Source organism: Canis lupus, chromosome 7 (assembly GCF_003254725.2).
Source record: "Canis lupus dingo isolate Sandy chromosome 7, ASM325472v2, whole genome shotgun sequence".
NCBI classification, from domain to species: Eukaryota; Metazoa; Chordata; class Mammalia; order Carnivora; family Canidae; genus Canis; species Canis lupus.
In genome coordinates this window covers 34397711-34424549 of record NC_064249.1, presented here as the reverse complement: position 1 = coordinate 34424549, position 26839 = coordinate 34397711, and the positions used below count along the sequence as shown (strand labels likewise).

The window sequence follows — 26839 nt, the reverse complement described above, 5'->3', positions numbered from 1 at the left end:
TGGCTGAGTCAGTGGAGTTTGTGACTTTTGATCTCAGGATTGTGAGTTTGAGCTGCACATTGGGTATAGAGATTACATAAAAATGAAGTCTGGGGGAAAAAAAGAAAGAAAAGAAAATGGACAATAGACACCTTCTTAAATCATTAGGAAAGTTTTGAATCTTAAAGCTAAAAAGATCCTCTAAAAGTTTTCAGAAAGCAAGGAACAGACTACCTTCCATTAAGGAATAAAAACAAAATTGTGTGGTACTTATTTTAGCAAAATTTAGAAGGAAATGTCATAGTCAGAGATGGAGTCCATGAGGCAAGAGAACTTACGTTCAATGTGCATGATAAGAAATCTCAAGATGACATATGTATAAATAGCCGGTCATTCCATAGTAGATCATTTGACTAAGGTCGATTCTAATGGTAGAATAAAGAAGGAGGAGAAAAAAGGAGGTAGGACCCTACAAGGAAAAGTAAATATTTCCTCGAGAAAGATATAGTCCAAATGTGAAGCAGAGTGAAATATGGAATGATCATGACCAATGGATGTAGCATCAGAGACAGTTTGGCCTGGACACATGGAAAATTGTCCCTGGAGGAGCTTAGGATTATTGATGAACAGTAACCTTTCCTTTTTTACTGATTAACCATACTAGGTGATTCTGCTGTAAATGATATTTACCTATTTTTATAATATTACAAACACCACATTGGTGTTCAGTTTTCAGAATAAATCAATAGACAAAGTGTACAAGACTTATTTAGAGTTACAGGATAGACTGAAACTGTTACGAGCCCAGGCAGTGTAAAAGAAATGGTACAATTGGTGGATGCCGCTGAAAACATGCTACTCTGAAACAGGAAGTGTGACTCTGAAGCCAGAGCCAGAGAAAGGCACAGATGCAGAGGCTACAAGGCCCTCCATGGGCCTAGAGAGTGGAAATGCAAATACCAAGGATTTCTCAGACCTAGGGATCTAAAGGAATCTCCTCTGCTGAACTTGAGATGGGTGATCTCTTTATTTCCAATTCCTCCCTTTCAGAATGGGAATATCTGTCCTATGCCTGTCACACCATTGTATTTTGGAAGCGAATATCTTGTTTTCTGGTTTAATAGGGCAACTGATGTCGATGAATTTTGCCCCAGGATGGGCCATCCCTGCATCTCTCCCGTATCTAACTTCACTATTTAGATGATGAGATTTGAGACTTTTGAGCTGCTGTTCTTTAAATGAGGTTTTAGCCTTAAAGTTGATAGTGTGAGTCAAGACTTTTGGAGATGTTGGAATGCGTAAATATGTTTTGCCTGTGAGACAAAAGTGAATTTGGGGCACCAGGATTGAACTGTAATGGTTGAATATTGAACCCCAAAACGGTATTTCCACATCTTAATTTCTGGAACATATTAATGGGACTTTGTTTGGAAAAGCCCTTTTCTCAGATACAGTTAAATGAAGGATCTTGAGATAAGGAGATGGTTCTCAATTATCTGAGTGGGCCGTATATCCAGTGACAGTTGTCATTAAGGCAGAGGCAGGTTTGATTCACATGGTAAGCAGAGATTAGAGTCCTGGAGCTTCAAGGCGAGAAGCTCCTGGCAGCCCCCAGAGGCCAGAACATCATGGAATGGATTCCCCATCCCCCCAGCACCTGACCCTCTGAATGGAGCTTATTAGCTCCCAATCTTGATTTTGGACTTCTGGTCTCCAGAACTGTAAGAGAGTAAATTTTTGTTGTTTCAAGCCACCAAGTTTGTGATAATTTGTGACAACAGTCACATGAAATGAATACAGGCAAGTACCTAGAGATATGAACTTCCCATTTAGGGTAAGTATGTGCTGAAGCAAATTGCCTGCAGTACTGGAGGTCTACCACATACCTTTCCTGCAGTCCAGTCTCACTCATAGGGTGAGTTACAGAACCAGTGAGCTCTCTTGACAATTAGGCAACACAGCCACATTCACTGTCAACCCTGCTTTTCCTGGAGGGAGTCCATCCCATCAGGGCCTTAGGAATTCCAGCATAACACTAACAGGTATAGTTACAATTTCTTGCTAAGGAATGAGCCCTCCTTCAAGCACCCATAGTGGTAGCCCTGGTCCAAGGATCACAACATCCATCAGGTAGGAAGAAGGAAAATTGTGGTGATGTGGTGAAGAATTTCAGAGTCATAACACAATCTTCTGCTACCCCCTCTTTCCCATGTCCTCCAGGAAAATGGAGGACTCTATCAAGCAGGGACCCACCCCCTTCAGCCTTCCTCGTGTTCAGGTATGAGCACACCTCTGAAGGCATGGACTCCATGAAGGGCTCCTGCATGTCTTTATCTTCTCTCATTTTAGATAACAGATGTTACAATTTCCCATTCCAATTCTTTATCAGACTCTTAGATACCCTGTCCATTTGATGTGCTACCTCTTTGCCTGTTATTGGTTGCTATGGGCTATAAAGGATGTTTCTTGGTTGGATGACCACCAAGGTCCAAACTGGTATGTTATCTTCTGTTCTAGTCTTTTTATAGTATTTTGAATTTTTATCTACCACTGAGTATGCAAAGCTCAGTCCAGAATAAGTTTCTGTCCCTGTCTGGTCCCATGTATAGCCTTGGGGAATGCTGGTGGGGACTGCTATAGTGCACTTGCCAACTGTGTGCAGCAGGGAGGTCTTCCTCTTGGGGAATCTGCCGCCTAGGCATCTACTCTCTCTCTCTCTGGCAGACTAGATAGTTCTTACTGATATTTTGTGTCTCAGGGGGTGCAGAGGAATATGTTGATGGTCAACCTAACTCTGCATTGCCACAGCTCTCCTATATCTACTCATTTTATGAACTCGGGTGGCCACCTCAAGCATAGGAGGATGTCCACTTGCTGGTTCCAATCATCTGCTGATCTCGGAAGAAGGTACTTCTATGAGCATCAACTTGCCCTACTTTGATGAACCTCTTAAATTCCCATTATGATTTCCGTAGTACTGTGCCTTCTTGGTAGTCCATCCCTCCAATAGTCTAGCTCTGCACTGCCCATCACACTGACCACAAGGCCAGGCAGATGGCCACTGCCCATGCATCATCACCTGCTTTGTCATTTTTCCTTTTCCCTAACAAAGCTCTGGCCACATTTTTTTTTAAGGATTTTATTTATTTATTCATGAGAAACCCAGAGAAGCAGAGACATAGGCAGAGGGAGAAGCAGGCTCCCTATTGGGAGCCTGATGCAAGACTCGATCCCAGGACCCTGGGATCATGCCCTGAGCCAAAGGCAGACACTCAACCACTGAGTCACCCAGACATCCCATTCTGGCCACAATTTAGCAAGTCAGAGTTGTTCTAAAAAGTTTTACTTTTTTTTTTTTTCCCCAACTTTGAGGTGTAATTGACCAATGCAAATGTATTTAAAAGTATACAACATGATTATTTGGAATCATGGAGTGATTACCAAGATTCAGTTGGTTAAAATATCAGTCAGAACATCATAGTTGACCTTTCATGTGTGTGCGATGAGAATTCCTAAGATCTACTCTGAACAGCTTTCAAGTATAACATATGGTGGTATTAACTAGAGTCACCATGCTGCACATTAGATCCTCAGAACTTACTTTTCTTGTAACTGAACATTTGTGCCCTATGCCTTATACCTCCCCATTTTCCCCTCTCCAGCCCCTGGCCATACAATCACTCTCTCCTTTGTTTCTATGAAATCAACTTTTTTCAGCTTTTTTTTTTTTTTAAGACTCCAAATGTAAGTGAAGCCATACAATATTCGACTTTCTCTGTCTGGCTTATTTCACTTGGCATTATGCTCTCCAGTTTCATCCATGCTGTCAAAAATGGCAGAATTTCCTTCTTTTTTATGGCTGAATAATACTCCATTGTGTATATATACCAAAGTTTCTTCAAGGACATTTAGGTTGTTTCCATATCTTAGCTATTGTGAAAACACTACAATGAACATGGGAGTATAGATGTCTCTTTGACATCCTGAATTCATTTCCTTCAGATATATATAAGGATAGGATTGTTGGATCATATGGTGGTTCAATTAATATTTTGAAGAACCACCATACTGTTTTCCTCAGTGGTTACATCAATTTACATTCCCACCCACAATGTGTAAGGCTTTCCTTTTCTCCACTTTCTTGCCAATACTTGTTCTTCTTTTTTTGATAGTAGCCATTCTAACAGGTATGAAGGACATCTCATTGTGGTTTTGATGTGCATTTCCCAGATGATTAGTGATACTGGGTACCTTTTCATATACCTGTTGGCGATTTGTTTGTCTTTTTGGAAAAATGTTTAAGTCTTCTGCCGCCTCCCTTTTTTTTTAAGATGTTATTTATTTATTCATGAGAGACACACAGAGAGAGAGAGGCAGAGAGACAGGCAGAGGGAGAAGCAGGCTCCATGCAGGGAGCCTGACATGGGAGCCTGACTCGATACCGGGTCTGCAGGATCAGGCCCTGGGCTGAAGGCAACGCTAAACCGCTGAGCCACCCGGGCTGCCCCCCCTTTTTAATCAGATTATTTGCTTTCTTGCTATTGAGTTATATGAATTCTTTATATTTTTGGAAATGAGCCCCTTATCAAATACATGGCTTGTAAATATTTTCTCTTGTTCTGTACCTTTTCAATTTATTGATGGTTTTGTGCAGAAGCATTTTAGCCTGATGTAGCCTCACTTATTTATTTTACCTTTTGTTGCCTTTGGTTTTCGTGTCTACACAAAAATCATTGGCAAGACCAACATCAAGGAACTTTTCCTTATGTTTTCTTCTAAGAACTTTACATTTTCAGGTCTCACAGTTAAGTTTTTAATATATTGAGTTAATTTTTGTGAGTAGTGTAAGATGGAGGTCCAGTTTCACTGTTTTAAACCATATGGTCTTGCTTACTGTATGGTTTCTTTTATTATAGCTTTGGAATATAGCTTTTGGAATATAGTTTGAAATACAGAAGTGTTTTGCCTCCAGCTTTGTTCTTTTTTTAGATTGCTTTGACTTTTGGGGTTTTCTTTGGCTACACACTTCACTTCAGAAGAAAAAACTACACTAAAATTGGTGTGTAAAAAAAGGCCATTGGAATTTTGATAGGGATTGAATTGAATCTGTATGTATCACTGACATTTTCACAATGTTAATGTTTCCAACCCAAAAACATGGGGCATATTTCCATTTGTCTGTGTTCTTCAGTTTCTTTCAGCAATTCCAGTAGTTTTTAGTGCATAGGTCTTTCACCCCCTTGGTTAAATCTATTCCAAAGTATTTTATTCTTTTTGATGCAGTTGGAAATAGGATTGCTTTCTTCATTTCTCATTCAGGTATTTTATTGTCAGTATATAGAAGTGCAACGGATTTTTGTGTGTTGGTTTGGTATCCTGTAACTTTACTGAATTCATGTATTAATTCTAACAGTTTTTTGCTGGAGTCTTTAGGTTTTTCTTTATATGTATATAAGATCATATCATCTGCAAAAGATAATTTTACTTTTTCTTTTTTCATTTTATGTCTTTCTCTCTCTCTCTCTCTCTCTCTCTCTCTCTCTCTCTCTCTCGTTTTCTCTTCCTAATTGCTGTGGCTAGTAACTCCAGTATTGTGCTGAGTAAAAGTGCTAATAGTGGGCATCCCTTTTGTTCCTGATGTTAGAGGAAAGGCTTTTAACTTCTCACCACTGCGTATGATATTAACTGTGGGCTTGTCATACATGGCCTTTGTTATGTTGAGGTACAATTCCTTCTATACCTAGTTTATTGAGAGTTTTTATCATGAAAGAGTGTTTATTTTTGTCAAATATGTTTCAGGATCTATGGAAATAATCATGTGCTTTTTATCCTTTAATCTGTTAATGTGGTATATCACTTACTGAATTGTGTTGAATCAGATGTGTTGAATCTTTGCATCTTAGGGATAAATCCCATGTAATCATGGTATATGATCCTTTTAATGTGCTCTTGCATTAGGTTTGTTGGTTCTTTGTTGAGGGTTTTTGCTTCTAAATTCATCAGAAATGTTGGCCTATTATTTTCTTTCCTTGTAAGGTGTTTTTGTCTGGCTTGGGTATGAGAAATATTAGCTTTGTAAGACAAATTTGAACATGTTCCTTTCTCTTCAATTTTTGAAGAGTTTGAGGAAGATTGATATTCTTTAAATGTTAGAATTCACCCATGAAACCATCTGCTTTTGAGCTTTTATTTCTAGGGAGATTTTTGATTACTAATTTAAACTCTTGCTCTTTATTATTCTGTTCAGATTTTCTGTAACTTCAAATTGTGTGTTTCTAGGATTTATCCATTTCTTCTGAGTTACCTAAAATTTTGGTGATAATTGTTTACGGTGGTCTCTTAGGATTCTTGTATTTTTGTAGTATCAGTTGTAATGTCTTCTCTTTCATTTGTAATTTTATTAATTTGAATCTTTTTTTTAAAATCTTTGTATCATTAAAGATTTGTCAATTTTATTGAACCAATTCTTAGTTTTGTTGTTTTTCCATTGTATTTCTAGTCTCTATTGCATTTATTTCTTTTCTAATCTTAATTATTTCTTTCCTTCTACTAACTTAGTGTAGAATGTTCATTTTTTAGTTCCTTAAGGTGTAAATTCAGGTTATTTTGAGATCTTTCTTTATTCTTAATGTAAGAAACTTCCTTTTTATGACTGTAAACTTCTCACTTAGAACTGCTTTTGCTTGTTCCATAAGTTTTGGTATGTTGTATTTCTATTTTATTTGTCTCAAGATTTTTAAAATTTACCTCCTGATTTTTTCTTTGAACCATTGCTTATTCCACAGTATTTTAATTTCCATATATATGTGAAATTTCCAGCTTTCCCCCTGTAATTCATTTTTAGTTTCATACTGTATTGGTTGGTAAAGATACTTGATATGGATTAAACTCCTTAAATTTATTAAGAGTTGTGACCTAATTTTTTTTTAAGATTTTTTATTTATTTATTCATGAGACACACACACACACACACACACACACACAGGGGGGGGGCGGGCAGAGATACAGGTAGAAGGAGAAGCAGGCCCCATGCAGGTAGCCTGATACGGAACTCGATCCCAGGTCTTCCAGCGTCACTCCCTGAGCCAAAGGCAGGCGCTAAACTGCTGAGCCACCCAGGCTGCCCTGTGACCTAATATTTGATTTATCCTGGGAATGTTCCATGTGTACTTGAGAAGAATGTATATTATTATTGGATAGAATGTTTTGTTTCTGTTAGCTCCATTTGGCTAACGTGTAGTTTAAGTACATTAGTTCCTTACTGATTTTCGATCGGGGTGATGTGATGATGAAAGTGGCATATTTGAGTTCCCTACTACTGTGATATTGCTGTCTGTTTTAATATGCAGATTTGTTAACTATTATATATATTTACAATTGTTATAGTCTCTTGGTGAGCAGACCCTTATGTCATTATATAAAGACTTTCTTTGCCTCTCATTATAGCTTTTGACTTAGTTTCTTTTGTCTGAGATAAGTATAGTTGCTTACCCCTGCTCGTTTTACCTGCAACATCTTTTTTCATCTTTTCACTTTCAGCCTATGAGTGTTCCTAAAGCTTAAGTATCTTTTGGGCAGCGTACAGTTGGATCTTGGTTTTTTGTTTTTTGTTTTTTGTTTTTTAATTTACTTAGCCATTCTCTTTTAATTGGAGAATTTAAACCATTTGCATTTAAAATAGTAATAAAGACTTGCCATTATTATTTTGTTTATTGCTTTCTAATTGTTTTGTAGTTCCTTTGTTCTTTCTGCTTCTCTTGCTCTTTTATGAATTATTTTTTTGTAGTGGTATACTCTGATTCTATTTTTATTTGTGAATCTATTGTAAGCTTTTGCTTTATGATTACCAGGATGTTCATAGTACATCTTACTGTAATAAGTCTTATATCAAGCTGCTAACAGCTTCAGTTGATTGAGAATATTCTACACATTTACTTGTTCCCCCCAACATTTTCTGTTTTGTTTTTTTTTTTACATTTTCTGTTATTGATGTCCACATTTACTTGTGTGTGATGTTGTAGCAAAATACTGTAGCTATTGTTATTTTTTTATTGTTATTATTTTTTAACATTTGTCCTTAAGCCTGTATACTGGAGGTCAAAGTGATTTACACGCTATTATTTCAACAATATAGAATTTGACTATATTTTTACCTTTTCTAGTAAATTCTATTCTTTTATATGTTTTCATGTTCCTGCTTAGCATCTTTTATTTCAGCTTGAAGAACTTCACTTAGCATTTCATGTAAGGCAGGTCTGGTTGTGATAAATTCTCTCACCTTTTGTTTTTCTGGGAAAGTCTTTATTTCTCCTTCATTTTTGAGGGACCACATTGCTGGGTAAAATATTCCTAGTGGGGGGATCCCTGGGTGGCGCAGCGGTTTGGCGCCTGCCTTTGGCCCAGGGCGCGATCCTGGAGACCCGGGATCGAATCCCACATCGGGCTCCCGGTGCATGGAGCCCGCTTCTCCCTCTGCCTATGTCTCTGCCTCTCTCTCTCTCTCTCTCTCTGTGTGACTATCATAAATAAATAAAAAATTAAAAAAAAAAAATATTCCTAGTGGGTACTTTTTTCTTTCATCATGTAGAATATATCCTCTTACTGTCTCTTGGCTTGCAAGGTTTTGCTGAAAAATTCACTGACAGCCTTGTTGGGCTTTCCTTGTATTTGATGAATATATTTTTTCTTGCTGCTTTCAAAATTCTCTGTGTCTTTGATTTTTGAGGGCTTGATCTCAATAGAGATCTTTTTTCGTAGAATCTCCTTTGGTATCTTTGAGCTTTGTGTACCTGAATGGTCCTATCTCTCCCCAGATTTGGGACATTTTCAGTTGTTATTTCTTTAATAAGAAATATTTCTTTGTTATTTCTTTAAATAAATTTCCTATTCCTTCCTCCCTCTTTTGTCTTCTCCTGCTGGGACTTTCACATGTGAATATTGTTTTACTTGGTGGTATCCCATAAATCATATAGGCTTTCTTCACTCTGTTTCATTCTCACATCTTTTTTTCCCTCTAACTGGATAATGTCAAGAGGTCTCTATCTTCAAGTTTGTACATTCTTTCTTTTACTTGACTGAGCTTGATTTGAAGCCCTTTGATGCATTTTTTCATTTTGTTCCCTGTTTTTTCCAGCTCTAGAATTTCGGGTTTGGTTCTTTTATATGATTTCTATATTTTTGTTGAAGTTTTGTTCATGTATTGTCTTTCTGAGTTCTATTGAATTATTACTGTGTGTTTCCTTGAGTCTTGGTGAACTTTAATTATTTTCAATTCTTAGGTAACTCTCAAGTCCATTTCTTTGGTGTCAGTTACTAGAAAATTACTGTGTACCTTTGAAGATGTCATGTTTCCTTCCCTTTTTGTGTTTCTAATGTCTTTGTGTTGATATCTGAGCATATGAAGGATGCTTCCCTCTGTCTTGCTGAAGGAGTGGTCATCTCTTCTAGCCTTTCTGAACTGATTTCTTTAGAGAGAGACTTTTGCCTGAAGGTAACTGTAAGCACACCAGCTAGCTGTGGCCCAGTGTCTGATTCCTGGGAGGGTACAGAAGACTGGTCCCCATGCAGCTCTGTCAGCTGAGACCAACATCAGTGAAGACTGGGGGTGGTCAGGGTCTTCTATGGCTAAGCCTGTAGAGGTTCTGTGGATGGCAGTGGTGTCTAGGGCTACTCAGATCCTTAGAGATGAAGTTTGCTGGGGTTCTCCTGTTCTTTTTTTGCCTGTAAAAGGAAGTTCTAGCTGGGGGAATCCCTTTTGGTACCAGATGTGATGTGCTGACAGTGTCCGCAGAGCTGGTGTCATGGGATCTAGTACACACAGAGCTACCATGGCACCTGAGCCCTGGAGCACAAGTGTATTTGGGGGGGGGGGTGCTGGTATCTGAGATGCAGGTATATGCAGGTTTCCTCTGGAACTGGGACCTGGGTCTCTGGGGATCACCACAGTGTTCAGGACTTGGGGTGGAGACAGATGCACCAGTGGCAGGATAACAGTGCAGTGGTGCCTTAGGACCCAGTGGCAGTGTACAGAGCATTCACAGCACCAGTCCAGTTATGTTTGGTCAAAGCCCCTGCTTGGGACACCAAAGGCAGGGTGCAGAGCCACAGCAGTGTGGCCCTGGTGATTGTAGGTCAGAGCCCCAAATTAGGATCTGGGTAACTCAGCCCCAGTTATGAATGGTCAGACCTACAACTTGAGACCCAACGTTGGGTACAGAACATTATTGGCACAGCCCCATTTATGGCAAATAAAAGCTGCAACTGGGTGCTGGAGGCAGGCTGGGGTGGGCAGCAGCAGCACAGTCCTGGTTATAGCAAGTTAGAGTCCTAGTTTTGAACATAGGAGGATGCAGAGTGGTGGCAGCAGTATAGGGTAGGTCAGATCCCTGACTTAGGACTCAGTGGTAAGGCCTAGAGCAACTGCAGCTTGGCCCTGTGGATGGCCAAGTTTTGTGGCATCCTGATCCCAGAGAGTGGGCCCAGCAGCAACTTGGGTCCCCAGGGGTGGGTTTCACTGCAATGACATTCTAGTCCCAGGGAGGAGATGCAGTGGTGGGGACTTTGGGCAGCGCTGTCAGCTGAGTTCAATGTTAGTGAAGACTGTGGGCAGCCTTGGTAGCCAAGGATGCAAACATATGTGGTGGTGATAAAGCTTGCTGGGTTCTCTTGCTCTAATTTTCCCATAAAATCCTACTGAGCAGATCCCTCTTGGTGCCTGGCTCCTCTGGATTTGAGGATGGAGTGCTGCAAAATGTTTCCTATGCTTTCCTATTAGCCATCCTTGTTTGTTTGTTCAGCTTTATAAGATTTCTGCTGCTTTATTGTTTTCTGCTGACTTCACTGTAGTCCAGAAGTTTTCCAAAGCTATATTCGTCAGTCTGTATTTGTTCACTGTTTTTTTTTTTTTTTTGGTTTTGGTTTTGGTTTTATGGGGGAGCCTAGCACTGGGCCTCCAGCCCTCTGTCTTGCTGATGTCACCCCTAATAAATCCCATAGCTGATGCTGTGTCCGTTGTCCTTAAGACCCACCTCAGGCTAACTATTTTGTTAGGACCACAGGATTCAGAAAAGCTGATGTACTTACGGTTACGGTTCATTATACCCAAGAGATACAGACTGAAATCAGCGAAGGGAAAGGCACATGGGACAGAGTCCAGGAGAAACCAAGTCTAAGCTTCCAGGTGTTCTATCCCAATGGTCTCGCATGGCCATGCTTCATCCTCCCAGCATCAGTGTGTGACAGCATGTACAGAATGTTGTCCAACCTAGGAAGCTCACCAAAGCCTTGACGTCCAGGATTTTTGTGGAGGTCAGTCACATAGGCAAGCAGCACTGCTTGACTTCCCTTAGCTGCTCAGATTCTAGCCATTCCGAGCAAAATCAGGAGTGTAGCCCTCACCATTCTTAGAGTTGTTTGTATAAACTATCCAGTCAGACTGGTACTGTGTGGTCCAAGATCTCTGATAAAAACAACTATCATACAGAATATTGAAAGGGGTCAGAGTTTATTTCCCAGGAGCTGGCCGAGTGCCAGTCCTGAAGACTGGCCATTCTTATGAATGCAGAGTCTAGCAGCCCAAGCCTGCTCCATCAATCCTTTTCCTGCACACTTGCCCACTAAAATATAAACTCAGTGGTTTGGCTTGACCACTATATCTCTGTGTCCTTGGATCTTCAGTTATTGCTGGTAGACCTTAAACAGAACTTCTTAACGTCATCTGCCAGCTTCTCTGATCCACTCTTTGAGATTCTCTTGAACCTCTGTATTAAACATTGTGCCAGTGATTGTGGTTTACTGTGGGAGACAGATAGTGAATGGATTTGGTTTGATCTGCTGTATCTTTATCTGCTCATTGTGCTCTTGGAGGAATTAGTTCATTCATTTGTGTTCTGGTTTGCTTCTTGGAATTTATGAAGCTTGTCATTCTTCAGTAACATATGCTAAAGAATAATTATTTATTGATTCATTCACTCATTCTTTCAATAAATATAAATTGAGCCCCAAATTATTTAACATGCATGCTCTAGACACTGGGACTTTGTGAATGAATAAACCTGACCAAACTCTACCTCCCCCATTGGAAATTACACTCTAGTCTGAAGATGGACAATAAATACGCATTAAATGAGTAAATCACACTGTATGTAAGAAGCTAATACATACTAATGGAGAACAATAAAATAGGGCAGGGAAATGAGGAGTGATGTTTGTGGGTTTTGCAGTTTTAAATAGAGTAATCACAGAAGGCCTCACCATTACGGTAAAATTTCAGTGAGCATTTGACGGGGTTGAGGAAGCAAGCCTTTGAGGTATTTTGGAGGAGAGAGTTGCTGCAGACGGAGGGCTTCACAGTTGAAAAGGCCCCGAACAAGCAGCATAAGTAATATGTTCTCAGACTAAGCTAGGAGTCTACCGTGACTTGCATGGGTAAGAAGAGGATAGGATTGTGTAGGTACTTGCAGCTGTCATAAGAATATTAGGTTTTACTTTAGATAAGTAAGAAGCCACTGGAAATTTTTAAGTAGTGTAACATCATCTGGTTTTCATTTTAAGAGCATCTCTTCTGTTGTAGAGTTGAAAATAGACGGTGGGTAGGAAGCAGGGAGTTTGCTAGGAGTTAATTGCAATAATCTTGATAAATGATACTCGTGGCATGCATCAGGGTAGTATCAATAGAGGTGGAAAGACACATTCAGATCCTGGTTGTATTTTGATGCCGAGCCAACAGATTCCTGACAGGTTGAATGTAGGGTGTGAGAGAAAAGGGTTGAGGATCAGTGCCTGGTTTTGGCCTGAGCAACTGCAAGGATGGTATTGCCATTCTCAGCAATGGAGATTTTTATTTGCTTTGTTTGTTTTGTGAGGGAAACAAAGCTTTTTGATGGCAGATTAGAAATTAGGTTTGTCTTTTTGTGGGTTTTTTAATATATTTCATTTATTTATTTTGAGGGAGAGAGAGCATGAGCAGGGGAGGGGCAGTTGGGAGAAGCAGACTCCCTGCATGGAGCCTGATGCAGGGTGGATCCCAGGCCCTCAAGATCATGACCTGAGCGAAAGGCAGATGCTTAACGACTGAGCCACCCAAGCACCCCTAGAAATTAGGTTTTGGATGCCAAATATGATGTTTCTGTTACACATCCAAGTTTAAGTCCTCTACTAGACATCGATGGCAAACAGGCGTTTTGGGGGGTGAAGGATCTGTTTGGAAGTCCATCACCATAGAGACTGTTTGGAATCATAGTGAAGGCAAGACATCTGAGGACTGAGTTCTTGGGAGGGTACTCCTAGAATAAGGATTCAGAGATAAGGAAACAGTAAAAGTTTGAGAAAATGGAACTACTGATGAGGGAAGTAAGAGATTGTGATGTTCTAGAAACCAAGAGAAGGGATCCCTGGGTGGCTCAGTGGTTTGGCGCCTGCCTTCGGCCCGGGGAGTGATCCTGGAGTCCCGGGATCGAGTCCCACATCAGTCTCCCTGCATGGAGCCTACTTCTCCCTCTGCCTCTATCTCTGCCTCTTGCTCTCTGTGTTTCTCATGAATAAATAAATAAAAATCTTTAAAAAAAAAAAAAAGAAAAAAATCAAGAGAAGAGGTCTTCAGGAGGAATGCGTCATCAAACGTATCAAATGTTATTAATGACTAATACTCTGCAAAGAAAGTAGATCACATTTTGAAAGTATGTGGGAGCAAAATTGAGATAAAGAGAGAAACTTAATGAGAAGCTCCTAGACTTGAAAGTGACAGACCTGGGCCTCTGTCCCAGCTCAGTAGCTTGACAGGTGTAAGTAGCAGACGTACCAGGCATGGTAGTAGCCCTGGGAACGTTTTAAGAGCACTATAATAAGGACTGGAAGAGTGACAAGTAAAAGAATCCTCTGAAGATTCAGCTGAGATTGAAGAGGAAATTGTAATGGTTCTAGTCAGTATGTTTATGTGATTTCTTAACCCTTTAGATGTGGGATAGAAAGGTGAGAAGGTAGAGACTGGTTTATTCCAATATTGGGAATTCAAAGGGGTAGAAGAAAAGAATGCAGTGCAAATAGGGGGCAGGATAAACAAGCAGCATACTGTACAATTTAAGAAAGACTAGGTTCCCAAGTGATTATATCATTATCAAAGTCAGAGGAGCCCACATAGCCCTCCATCCAAGCAATATTTGGAACAAGAGGATCAAGAACAAAGTATCAAATGACTATCCTTGAGAAAGATAATGTAGTGTTCATAGACAACCGAGGACAACTGTGCTTTCATTCTCTGCATCAAAGTGAAAAAAAATCATAAAGAAAAGAGAAATAGTAGTTAAGGAACAGTGAGAAGACAGTGTGGTGCCTGGAGAGTGGGAGAGCAGGACAGGGCTGATCTGGGCAGTGCCCTAGTTTTGAAAAGAGGAAGTTAGGACCCCAAATTTAGAGCTTAAAATGTGTTATGTCTTTCCTATGGGGAAAAAAATGTATAGATTGCTAACCTATGGTGTCAAGACAGAAGAAGTACATAACGTGGGAGTGCCCATGGTTTAGTTGAGAGTAAATGAAATGGAGCACAGACCTCTCTGCCCTATTCTGGTTATTTCCCACCTGCCTCCTCCCCTTCTGGGTCTTTGTTATTGCTCTGATGGAGGGAGGAAGGAAGTGCTTTGAACTTGCCATATCTTGATTTCAACTGGCTTCTGATAGAGCAGGTCATTAAAGTCTTGCATTCAAGTTGGAGAAAATACTGTGAACAGAGTGATTGTGCCCAGTTAAGGAGATACTGAGCACTTGAATGGGAGGCAGTGGTGTGGAGCAGAAGTGACCCTAACATGGGCCTTAGATGTGGAATCAGTACTGACTCTTTCACTGCAGCCTGAACAGGTTAATTTCTCGGCACCTCAGTTTCTTTATGCAGAATGGGAATAAGAAAGCCTACCTTGCTGAATTGGTATAGGGGTGAAGGGACCTGAATCCCTTGTCCCTGGCCAGCGGGTTAGAGATCTCTTCGTTCAGTTCTCTGCCATGTCCTACTCCTGACCCCTCATGAAATACCCAACAACTGCTCGACAGTACGGGGCAGGAGGAGGCAAATGAAGGCAGAATTTTAGACCATCTGCAGTAGAAGGGAGTGGTAAATTGGAGATGATTGGGAAAATAAATGTGAGAAGAACTTTTCTCTGCCTCATGTCCTCAAGAAATAAAATCCTATTCCTATGAGAGAAATTAGATTTAAAATTCATTAGTTACTATTTTGCCGTGGGTGAATATACATGAAACTGATTTTCAGAAGCTTTTTCATTAAAACATTAGACTTCTATTGTACACTCAAGCATTTTTAGCCCCCTTCATTTATAGTCCTGATCAACGAGTGGATTTTTTGAAAGGCATCACATTGTTTTAGCCACTAAGTTTTATCACTGTTATTTTTAACTTTTTGTTTTGACATATTGCTTTTAACTGTAATTAAAAATTATTGGCATCTGTGTTTACTTTTTAGCTGATGCATACCTTATCTTCATAGCAGAAACTAATTAGTATGTGAAGTATAGTACTATTAAATCTGCATTAAGGGGGAAGAATTCTAATCTGATCATATGTAAAATATGGTAAAAAATACATTTTAACATTTGAAAGATATGTACATGGTATTAATTCTGTTCACATTCTTATGATAAATATTGGTTTAGCATTTGTTGCCATATATCTTGCCTTGGCTTCTTCTCTGTGGTTAGGCAGATTGCAGAATTTAGGAAAAAACTAATCTTCTATCCTGAAACTTACAAAGTGATTTATAAAAATAGCTATTGTATGTGGTAGGCTTATTTTAAAAAATAGATGGGGGTACCTGGTGGCTTAGTCGGTTAAATGGTTAAGCTTTGAACTCGATTTTGGCTCAGGTCGAGATCTCAGGGACATGGTATTGAACACCCGTCCTGTAAGACTCTGTACTTAGCGGAGTCTGCTTCTCCCTCTCTCCCCCGCCCCACTCACTCACTCACTCTCTCTGACTCAAATAAGTAAATAAATCCTTAAAAATAAAAAACAGAATGAACTACCCTCTGGAAATATTTTCTGAAGTATTAGAATATCTTTTCTGGTTTCAGATGGGTTTCACACTTACCTTTCTGTAGTCTTTTCCTGGCTGGCTGCTTCCAGCCACTTAGCGTCCTCAAGCATAACCTGCAGAAATGTTATCTCTTCTGTGAATCTTCTTCTGACTGCCTGCAAAGAGATGTTTCTTTTGAGTCACGCTCATGGTAGAGGCAGGTAACTTTTGAATTATGACTGTTAGTTTTATATCTCAAAAAGATTTCAAAATGGTCCCCCTTTTTTCCTGCTCCTACTGATAACACAGTAGTCTAACCCATCCTGGTTTCTCTCTTGGACTCCTTGTTGTTTCTGCTTGATCCTTGCTATTTTTGTTGTCCTTCTACTCAGAGGAGCCTGCGTAAACTTTTAAAAATAGATATTAGATTATGTCACACCCTTGCCTCCCACATCATCACATTACCCACCCTATATAGTCTTTCAATAATGTTAGTTTTCTTTCATTATGCCATTTATGATCATAGATTCCCCCATTTTTTCTTAATGTCAGTCATCAGAATTAGTAATTTATTTGAAGTTGGATATTTACCCATCTGTTATGTCTTCTCCACTAGCTTGTGACTCCATGAGCAGAGAGATTGTGTCTTTTTTTTTTTTACCACTTTATACCTGCACTGTCATTAGCATTTAAGTGCCCATCAAGGGTTTTGGTTTTTAATGAATTTGGTTGTGTTTGTCACAAAGTAGCCACTTGTGTAATGCTTCCGTATGTAAATTTGGTTGTGTTTGTCACAAAGTAGCCACTTGTGTAATGCTTCCGTATGTATTTCATGTTCATTACAAGATGCTCCTAAACTGCAATAGCCCTGGCTCCATTTTTTCCCCCTTAGCATTGATCACCATCTGTGTAGAGAGACAGAAAGTTCCCTGAGGGCAGAGATCCTTTTGTTTTTTTGTTGTTGTTGTTCAGGGCCCTATTTGCACCCAGTAGGTTTGGTTGCATATTTGTGGAGGGAATGGGTGATTGATTTAATGGAGTCATACACTCCTGACATCTGGAATTTATTCCTGTGATAAACAGTTCAGTTCAACAAACATTTATTGTCTATTGTGTGCTAACCACGATGCTAGGCACTGTGGGTGTCAGAAATCAGTAAGTCATGCTCTCATTTCTGCTTCTGATTTAGTTTGCATTAAGATGTGTGCTGTTCTAATTAGTTTAGAAACTGTGACTGACAGAGGCTTTTGAATTGTTTGAGCACTTAATTCTAATTTTTATTAAACAGATAATTCAGGAGTGGTTTCATACCCATACTTTGTTTCACTATTAGTTTTAAACTCTGTGTTGTAAATAACACTTGGCTTGTTCAGATGAAGCTGGTTCTGCCCTCTTGGAATGGCTTCCGGGGCTTAGCATTTTTGATCAATTTATTTCTCATTTATCTTCTAGGTCTGATTAAGGTCAGATGATAAATATAATGTAGTGACCCAATGTTTTGCTCTCCACATCTTACTTATAATTTAATTGTGATTTGCTGACAGTGTGGAGACATTAATCCAGCAAGAGCCTTGTTTAGGCTCTTGCTGGAGGCAGAGACCAGAGAGACCAGCTGTATTAATTTCAGCAGTGTCTTCCTTTCCTTTCTTCTTTAAGATGCTGTTATTTTTGAAATATGAAACATTCTTCCAGTTTTCCATATGTTGAAGAAAATCTCTCCTAGTTCATTTTGATGTCAAGATGAGATTTATGTACAAGATTGGGGAAATACACTTATTTTTGGTTTGAAATAAACCCAGATTTTTAAAATTGTCACCTAAGTAGGTTGTAACTTTTTTTTAAGAAGCATGTTAAAAAGCCACAAACAAAAATATACAAATTTTATATTCTGTTGCTATTTGTAAAATGTATAGTTGATAATTAAATCTTATCTGTATATTCTGTGTTCCTATTTTCAGGAACTGATTTTTTCTTTTAAGTAGGAGACTTAGAAATTCTATGTTCTTTACTGAAATACATCCTTTATATCCTCCTGAATAAAATATACTACAAACATGGGAATATTAACTACTCCATGCCTGAATGTTAGCTGCTAAGGCATTGCCTCAAAGGAGAAAGGTTCACTATTCAATCACCTGTGTCCCTGATAACTTTTTGGTGACTTTTATATGATTATCAATATACTTTGATTAACTATGAGTGTATATGTGTTTATTACACCTCACAGCCATCTGATTTTTTTGTCTCTGGGTTTAACCTCTTCTGGTCTTAGAGAAATAGTGAATATTTTCTATTGCTGGTGCTTAGTCCATATATTAAAGGTTTACCTTTTTCTTTTGTAGGATGAAGTGGCACATACTCTAACGGAAAGCAGAGTGTTAAAGAACACTCGACACCCCTTTTTAACAGTAAGTGACTGAGGCCAGGTGCGCTCACCTGACCTTTACGTTCAAGGGAGGGCAGGTGTACTCATCTGATACTTACATTCACAAGAGTGTTATTGCAAAACTAAGCCATGAAAAATCTCATTTGTCTACGTATGCCATTTTCTTTGTAGACAGACTCTAGGTCGTATTTCTTTCGAATGATTGCAGTGTATGGCTGAAGTTTACAATATGTGTGTGTTTGTGATCCTCCTCTTACATGGCCATTACTTTTCTGAAACTTTTTCCCCCCATGAATGTCACTGCCTTAAAAAACAAAAAACCATAGAGCAAATATACAGAGACCACTGAGAAAATGGTAGACTTACAAGAAATTCTTAGTATCAAATGTAAGGATTTTGTGTTTCCTCTGCTTAATGGCTTCTGATACATATTTCAATGATCAAGCAACATTGTCTCCAGATATGAAAGGCAGAAAATCTTTACTGAATATTTTTCATAGAAATTGAAACCTCCCATAGGTAGAGAGTACTTGAAGAAACAGGAATCCTGAATACAAAAATTAAAGATAGGATAAGTCATGATGTTTTTCTTGACTGGACAAAGTGTAAACAGTGACTTACATGCATATTACTTGTTTTGAAAGAACTAATTTTTTTAGGCCTGTACTTAGATTGCTTATAATAGAGACATAATTTGTTCTGGTTCTAAAGAAGTATATTAAGATGAAAAATAACTCGTAGAAAAGAAAGAGGAAAAAGAAGTAACAGGTAGATGTTCCAAAGGAGGAGCCTTTTAGAGATTTAGGATTATGTAGTAGGAGTTTTTTCAGAAGAATAGTTACATACCTAGGCTTACTTTGTTACATTGCTGTCAGTCTGTTGTCCAGTGTATTAAGATAGCTCTAAAGTTCTGATACCTTTATAACTTATACAGTTAAATGAAACAGCTCTGTTGAATTCACTCATGTTCTGCACCCAGTATGCAAAAAGCAGTGTTGAAACTGTATTAGGAGCAGGAGCATAGCTACTCCAGTTGTATTCCTTAGACTTCCTCACTTGAAGATCCTGAGGGTGAGGACCTCAGGAACTAATACAGTTGCAAATAGCACAATATATTGACAGGTGCTCATCACAATTACTAAGTGTATTTTTACTTAAAATTTTAATTTTAACTTTTTCCCTAACAATAGCCAGTGCTGATCTAAACAAAATTTGTTTTGTGTTCTTCCAAACTCTTAACACTTTTAAGGAGTTAAATAGACTCGTCAGGACAAGAACAATTCATTTCATCCCTGGAGCTTACTGTTTCTAAGTATTCTATTTTGGTATCGTTATAAGAATTCTGGATTATAATGTAACATTTTTTCTTTTTCATTTCAAGTCCTTGAAATATTCCTTCCAGACAAAAGACCGTTTGTGTTTTGTGATGGAATATGTTAATGGGGGAGAGGTGAGTCAAGAAGTAAATCCACCACTTGAATATGCATGGTAGTATTGTCATCATTTCTTTAATTATTGAAGATATAAGTTATAATGTAATAGTTCTCTTCTTCCTGGCAAGGATTTGTGTAGCTCCATCTACCACTGGGTAGATGGGAGCTGAATCATTTATAATGAAACATAATGATCACTAATTTTTTTATGACTGCTTTTACATATTGGAAAGCATAATTATATTCTTTTTTTCCCTATGTTTTTTAAATGTAAAATATTTTATCACAAATGTGCTTTTGGAAATCGTGTTATTTAACTTTGAAACCTGGAAATACAGGATTTATGATGCTTTGCAAAGTTCTTTTCAAGTGTTTGTGAAATTGGTAAAAGATTTAGCCCATTTTAAACTCACTTGAGCAATAGTCCATAGGCACGTCATGGCTAGTTCTCTCTTCTTTTACATAGTAGTTAGAATAACTTTGACTATATTTAAGAGATTTGAAAGGTTTTTGTAGCTTTGAAGAGAAATGCAGTCAGCGTAGTGGTACATCTCACCTCTTTGTTCCCTGTCCTTTGTCCTCCCCATTTTGGATTGTGAGGGAAATTTATAATTTACTGGCACACTTAACTGGAAATATTTCACATTGTGGGTTTTCTGAAATAAATATAATTATTAAGCAGGGGATTGATTGTATGTCACAGACTTTAAAATAGTCTTATTTTTCAAAAATAAGTGGATTAAATATCCTCTGTGGAATATTTTCTCCTGTAGAATTATATGACTTATAGGAATTAATTGCAAAAATGCATTCATTCATTTGATAATCACATTTTAAATGCCAAGGCAGTGTGGGTTTATCAGAATGTGCTAAGACATGATCCTTTCTATGAAGGAGTTTGTAATTTACGTTGTAAGTGTACTATAAATTAGAACATATATAGTGAAAGACCTAAGTGTTCATAAATTCATATTAGAAAGTACTTTATGAAAATAAAAAAAAGAAGATGCTTTGTGGGTGATTTGGCATTAAGGGTAGACCTTTGATTCTTACTGAGATCTCAGTAGGGGAACTGACTTGAGATACTTCAGGCAGAGAGAGGATCACGTGAACAGAATCACCAGGGTGAGCACAGGACTGGAGGCACTTGAGTGGCTGGAGGAGAATAATCCAGGCATTGGACTCAGAGGTGTCTGAGAAAATACAGAGAAGGTGAACATCATAGAATGGCACAGGATTGGTCCATCTTCATGACCAGTGAATTGGGTATGGGTAGAAAGAGAGAAGGATCAAAAGTGGCTTTGGGTTGGAATTGGGGATAACAAATACAGTGTACTTAAACAAAGAATATGTTAAGGGTAAGATTATAAATGTGGTGGTTTTCCCTAAGGTTCCTAGGAAATGTGTATGTGGAAAGAACGTGAGAACATCAGAGAGAGTAAGTGGGGAGTCAGAACTGTGGGTACAGATTAGGGAGTCATTTTTTTATAGGGATTATAATTTATGTTATGAGGGTGGATATTTCCCATTTTATGGGGAATTAAATGGTTGAATCCTCTACATTAGTATCTGTCGACATAAAAAGTGCTCATTATTTTTGGAGCCAGCAGTTTCACTTCCAGGAATTTATTCTACAGACGTATTCAGAGATACACCACAGAATGATACATGGATAAATAGATTCATTGCAGCATTTGTAGAACCTTAGATAAGCATTCGGTAAGGAGACTGCCTAAATTAATTGTGTTGTATCCACGCAGTGGAATACTTTATATCCATTAAAAAGAATGAAGGTAGCCCAATGTGGGCTAATAGGGAATGACTTCTAAGATACATTCTGAAGTGAAAGAGACAAGATGGAGAGGATAAAGCATGCCACCATTGTAATAGTTAAAAGAAACTAGGACCATGTGCGTGTGATACATGTTTCTGTGTATGCGTTGACTGTCTCTGCAGGTATGCACTGATCATTAGTGTGTACCTTTGGGAAGATAAGACAAATGGCTGGGGACAGTGTGAGAAAGACAACTTTTTAAATTATGTGTTCTTGAGCAGTTTGTGTATTTTGTACCACAGATACATATTTAAAAAATGAAGGAAGGAAGTTAGATGGACCAATGTGGACGGATGGATAGATACATGACCAGGGAAGACCATAATATCAGAAAAATGATAAATTACAAACAAAAACTTGGAGAAATACTCTTAAATTATAGAAATAGTCTTACACAGTGTCATACATTTACACCTGTTAATAACAATTATCACTTTGTTTTAAAATTACCTATTTACTTGTGTATCCTTCCTGCTAGACTCTGTGTGCTCCTTAAGGGCTTTTTTGCTGGTATAACCCCAGCACCTTACACACTACCTGGCAAAGTAGGAACTAGACAAATAATTTATTGGGTTGTTTGAGTGAATAAATTAAGTGAATGGATGAATAAATTCTCTCTGGAGCAAGGATCAACAGGGACGTTTAAACTGGAAACTGCTGACAAGTAGGAAGAAAAATAGAAAGTAATGTACTACATAGTTTATTTTGGGAAAAAACTTGAAAATGTTTTTTTCAGGAGGGAGTATCTTTGAGTGTCTTTATAAAATAGGCATTTTTTGAGGTTTTGTGCAAGTCACTCTAGTAGGTAATATGGGATATAAAATCTGAATTAAACCTGGATCTTACCCTCAAAGAGTTTATAGTCAGGTGGGGGAGATAAGGTACAAAGCCCACACTAAGTGTAAAGTGATAATTATTGCTTATATCAGAACTACAGATGAAGAAACACAGGACTTCACAGGAGGGAAGAGGGTCTGTGTGGTGGGAAGCCTCCTGGGGGGGCCTGCTGCACCCACACTCTCGTTCTAAACCTAGAGTACTTCTGAGATTAATTAAATGATAATTGTTGAAAAAATTTTACACACAAAAGCAGATTTTCAGACTAGCCAGATGGTTTTCTTTAGCACTGAAACTCCTACATTATTTCTCTCTTTTTTCAGAATTTCTGTTGTGAGAATATGTTATAGATAAAGACTAAATTATTTAATGGATTGCAGCAGGTGAACTGATTCTGTATGTGGTCTGTAATTTTCAAGTGCTTGGATCATAATCACAGCATTGCCATATATATATATGTATATGTATATAGTAATATGTATATTAGTAAAAATGAAAGTTTTATATATATAATTTCCCAATTTTTCTTTCTTTTAAAAAATTATCAGATACACTTTTTAGTTATCAGATACACTTTTAAATACAGTTTAGATGTACTTTTGAATGTACTTTATGAATACTAACAGTTATTTAGTTCTTGAAACTTAATGTGATTATTTCTGTTCTTAAATGTATCATTTCTGCAAAGGAAATCTATGTTCACTATATCTTTCTTGTGACTTACTTGATTTTGATTTTGCTTTAGGTTCATTGTGACATTTATTCTGCCCAGGGATGCTTCCTAGAAATTTAGAAAACTCCATTGCTATAGAAAAAAACCACTAAAAATGGTACTTATGTTTGGAAATAAGGTTGAAATAGAGGTAAAGTAAGGGAAGCCATAAGCTCACACAGTCCATAAGTTACCCTGTGGGGAAACTCTGGGTGGCATCTAAGAACTGTGGGTAGGAGATGCCCGGCCTGTTGAAAAAGAAGCTCTGGGAGTGCCTAGGTGGCTCAGTCACTTAAATTTCCAACTCTGGATTTTGGCTCAAGTCATGATATTGCAGTGTAGGATCGAACCCTGTGTGTTGGGCTCTATGCTCAGCGGAGAGTCTGCTTGTCCTTCTCCCTGTGTTCCTCCTCTCTCTCTCTGTCTCTCAAATAAATAAATAAAACGTTTTCTTAAAAAAAGAAAGAAGGAAAGAAAATGAAGCTCTGATAAAATGTTGCTCACCAAAAGGGCAGCATCCTCAAATCTCTTTATATCCAACCACTGCCCTGAGGTGGGCTTATTCAGTGGGCCTATTTAAGTAATTATATCTAGCACAATTTTTACTTAATTCATGCTTGTCTTGATTTTTAATTAGCAATAGTCTCCTTTTAGCCTGTGTTCTGGAATGTTTATCATGAAATATACATAAAACAGACTACAAGACTGCATGGAATGTAGCATGCTCATGGCCATGCTTTTTATTGTCCCTGTGTTTGCCAGTGTTGCTTAAAGCACTAAATAATCTTGATGGAAGTGGATTGAGAGAGGATATTGGTGTAAAAAAATCGATAAATAGATAGATACAGTTAGAAAGGAATGGAGGAAGGAAAGAAGGAAATGGTGATTCTGCCGTTCTTCTCAATAACTGTGTTCACAGAGTCACCTTAAGATGAGAAATAAATTTGCTATTTTACTCTATGTCAGTTTCTACTTGCCACCCACTGAGTTTCATGGGACATAAACTCTGATGTTTAAAAATACATAGTTTTCATAAATCATTGTCATTAAGCGCATTGTAACTACAGATATCCGTCTAAAGAAACTGTGGTATTTCAGCGCTGGAGGAAGAATTGCTGGGCTTAACTATATTGAGACAATATGTTGGGTCTGCAGTGTAATACCTTCCTCAGGAATTTTCAAGAATGATTTTGATTATACTCGATAATTTATGTATGAACTTTAGAACCTATTCCATTATAGTCCATTTGCCTATTAAATATTTAATGAGTAAGTACCATCGACTGGACCTCAGCAGATGCAGAAATAAGGAAAACATAGTACTCTCTTTTAAAAGATAACCATCTAATTGGGGTTATAGACAAGAGAATATGCATGTACTTTATAGTGTCATTATTGCTATGATAACACTGCTTATTGTGGGATACAGAGAATGGGCACTGGAATCAATCCAAAAAGGAAGAGAGAAGAGAAAGGGGGAAGATGCCAGGTAGGAAATGAAACCCTTCCTCAAGTGATTGCTAAGCTAAGACTTTAGTTTAACTATAAGTTCGATCACTATGAATGAAAAGGAGCACATTTCTGTACAGAGGAAACAAAATATGTGGAATGTGCAGGAATATGCCAATCCTCCACCACCTGCCCGGCTATATAATACAGTGTATTGGTGACGCACAAAGTCCTGCAGAAGAAAGCCAGAAGATTCTGAACAAATAGCATCGTATTAGGATAGATTTTCTCTCCCAAGTAATTTAGATTTTATCCTGAAGACAGTGGACCATCATGGAAGGATTTCTGTAAGAAAATCTTTCAGAAAGAATATTTTGTAGCAATATGAAACTTGGATTGAAGAAGACAGAATTGGGAACCAGGAAAATACTTGAGAGGATACTGTATTTAGGTTTTTAGTAATCCATTTATAAACTTATAGGGTCATTAACTGAAGCAATATTAGAAGGAATAAAATTCTAATCATGTTTAGGTACTAGAATTTCCAGGACTGATTGATTTTTAAAGATTTACTTATTTATTTTAGAGAGAAGAGATAGTGTGCTGTTGAGGGGTGGTAGGGGGGTGGGCAGAGGGAGAAGAGAGAGAATCCCAAGCAAACTCTGTGCTGAGCATGGAGCCCAACATGGGGCTTGATCCCACCACCCATGAGATCATGACGTGAGCTAAAACCAAGTCAGATGCTCAAATGATTGAGCCACCAAGTGCCCCTAGAATTTCCAGGATTTAATGACTAAATGGAAAGAGAAAAATGTCACAGTTTCCTGTTTACTGCTTGGGGGGAATTGTGTGGATACTGGACTGTTCAAAAAATCAGGAAACACAGGATTAAGAATGAATTCTAGTGTGATTATCTTATATTTGAGGTACCTAGTGGGGCTAACAGGGAGGTAGAGTTAGGTCAAATATACAAATAGGCTTCATCAGGAGTGCTAAAACCAAAGAAGGGAAGAAATGTCCAATGTGAGAAAAGTATGTAAAGTTAGAACATTAGTGGCCAAGAATGGTGCCTGGAGATACCAACAGTAGGGTTGTTGGTGTTGAAAGAAGCCTAAGGAGCTTCTTGGCAAAAGGACCCAGGCAAGAGAAGCCTGTGAAGCTGAGTATGGTATATGAAGTATTACTTTGTAGAGTGAATCCTGCAAGATAACAATTGAAAAAAGTGCATTGGATTTGACAAATACTAGCTCCTAATCAGAAGCATGGATTTTTCCTTTTTCTTGGGTTGATGCAAGGTGTGAACCTTGGCAATAGAATGGAACGTACAACACTTGGTTTGGATCTCAAGGTTTGACAATGAATTCAGGGCAGCCTTGGATAAACAGTCATCCAGCATCTGAAGAACAAATTATAAAAGCACCTGAGTAATGTGACCAGTAACACTGCTCCTAACATACCCAGATCAACTCTCTTTTGGTAGCTTAGGTATTAAATTTACAAATTTACATAAGAAGGGACGCCTGTAGTTAAAGCTCACCCTCACAGTTAAGCTTCTGCCTTAGCCTCAGGTCATGATCCCACATAGGACTCCCTGCATGGAGCCTGCTTCTCCATCTGCCTGTATCTCTGCCTCTCTCTCTCAAGAATAAATAAAATCATTAAAAAAAAAATTTACATAAGGAGAAAAATATTCTGGGAAAAAAAGAAAAAGTAAACTGAAAACCGACTAAGATGGTGGTGGTTGGTTTAAAATGCCTCTACGTAGGGGCATGTGACTGGCTCAGTTGGTAGAGTGTGACTCTTGATCTTGGGATTGCGAGTTTGAGACCCACATTGGGAGTAGAGATTACTTAAAAATAAAATTCTTTAAAAGCTAATAATAATAAAAAACAAGAATGCCTCTACTTAGGACTCTTCCCCCAGATCTTACCCAGCCCTATTTCTTTCTGGACCTCTATAAACCTCTCCAGGCTGAAATTGGAAGTTAAGATATCCATTAGGGCATAAATGAAAATCACTATGTAGAAATGTATACTCTTCTGATTAAATTCTTCACAGTCCTCTACTTATGTGGATATGATATGGATGAAACTGACACTTTCAGTTATTCGCTATTCTTGCCTATACTTAGCCCATGGTACACTATATTAATTATTTTGATAAAATTCACTTCATTTTTTTCATTTGCCTTTCA

The 26839-nt window shown here is 38.2% G+C and overlaps 1 protein-coding gene across 10 annotated transcripts in view; it reads left to right on the top strand.

Moving 5' to 3' along the window:
• Positions 1-26839, top strand: part of AKT3 (AKT serine/threonine kinase 3) — a 309052-nt gene that overhangs the window by 195328 nt on the left and 86885 nt on the right. For 8 of the 10 annotated variants that reach the window (XM_025430554.3, XM_025430551.3, XM_049112398.1 and 5 more), the window contains 2 exons: positions 18337-18402; positions 19762-19830. In XM_025430554.3, the coding sequence (XP_025286339.1) occupies positions 18337-18402; positions 19762-19830 (135 nt within the window). The remainder of the gene's footprint in view (positions 1-18336; positions 18403-19761; positions 19831-26839) is intronic. The other 2 variants (XM_025430550.3, XM_049112397.1) reach the window with 1 other exon arrangement.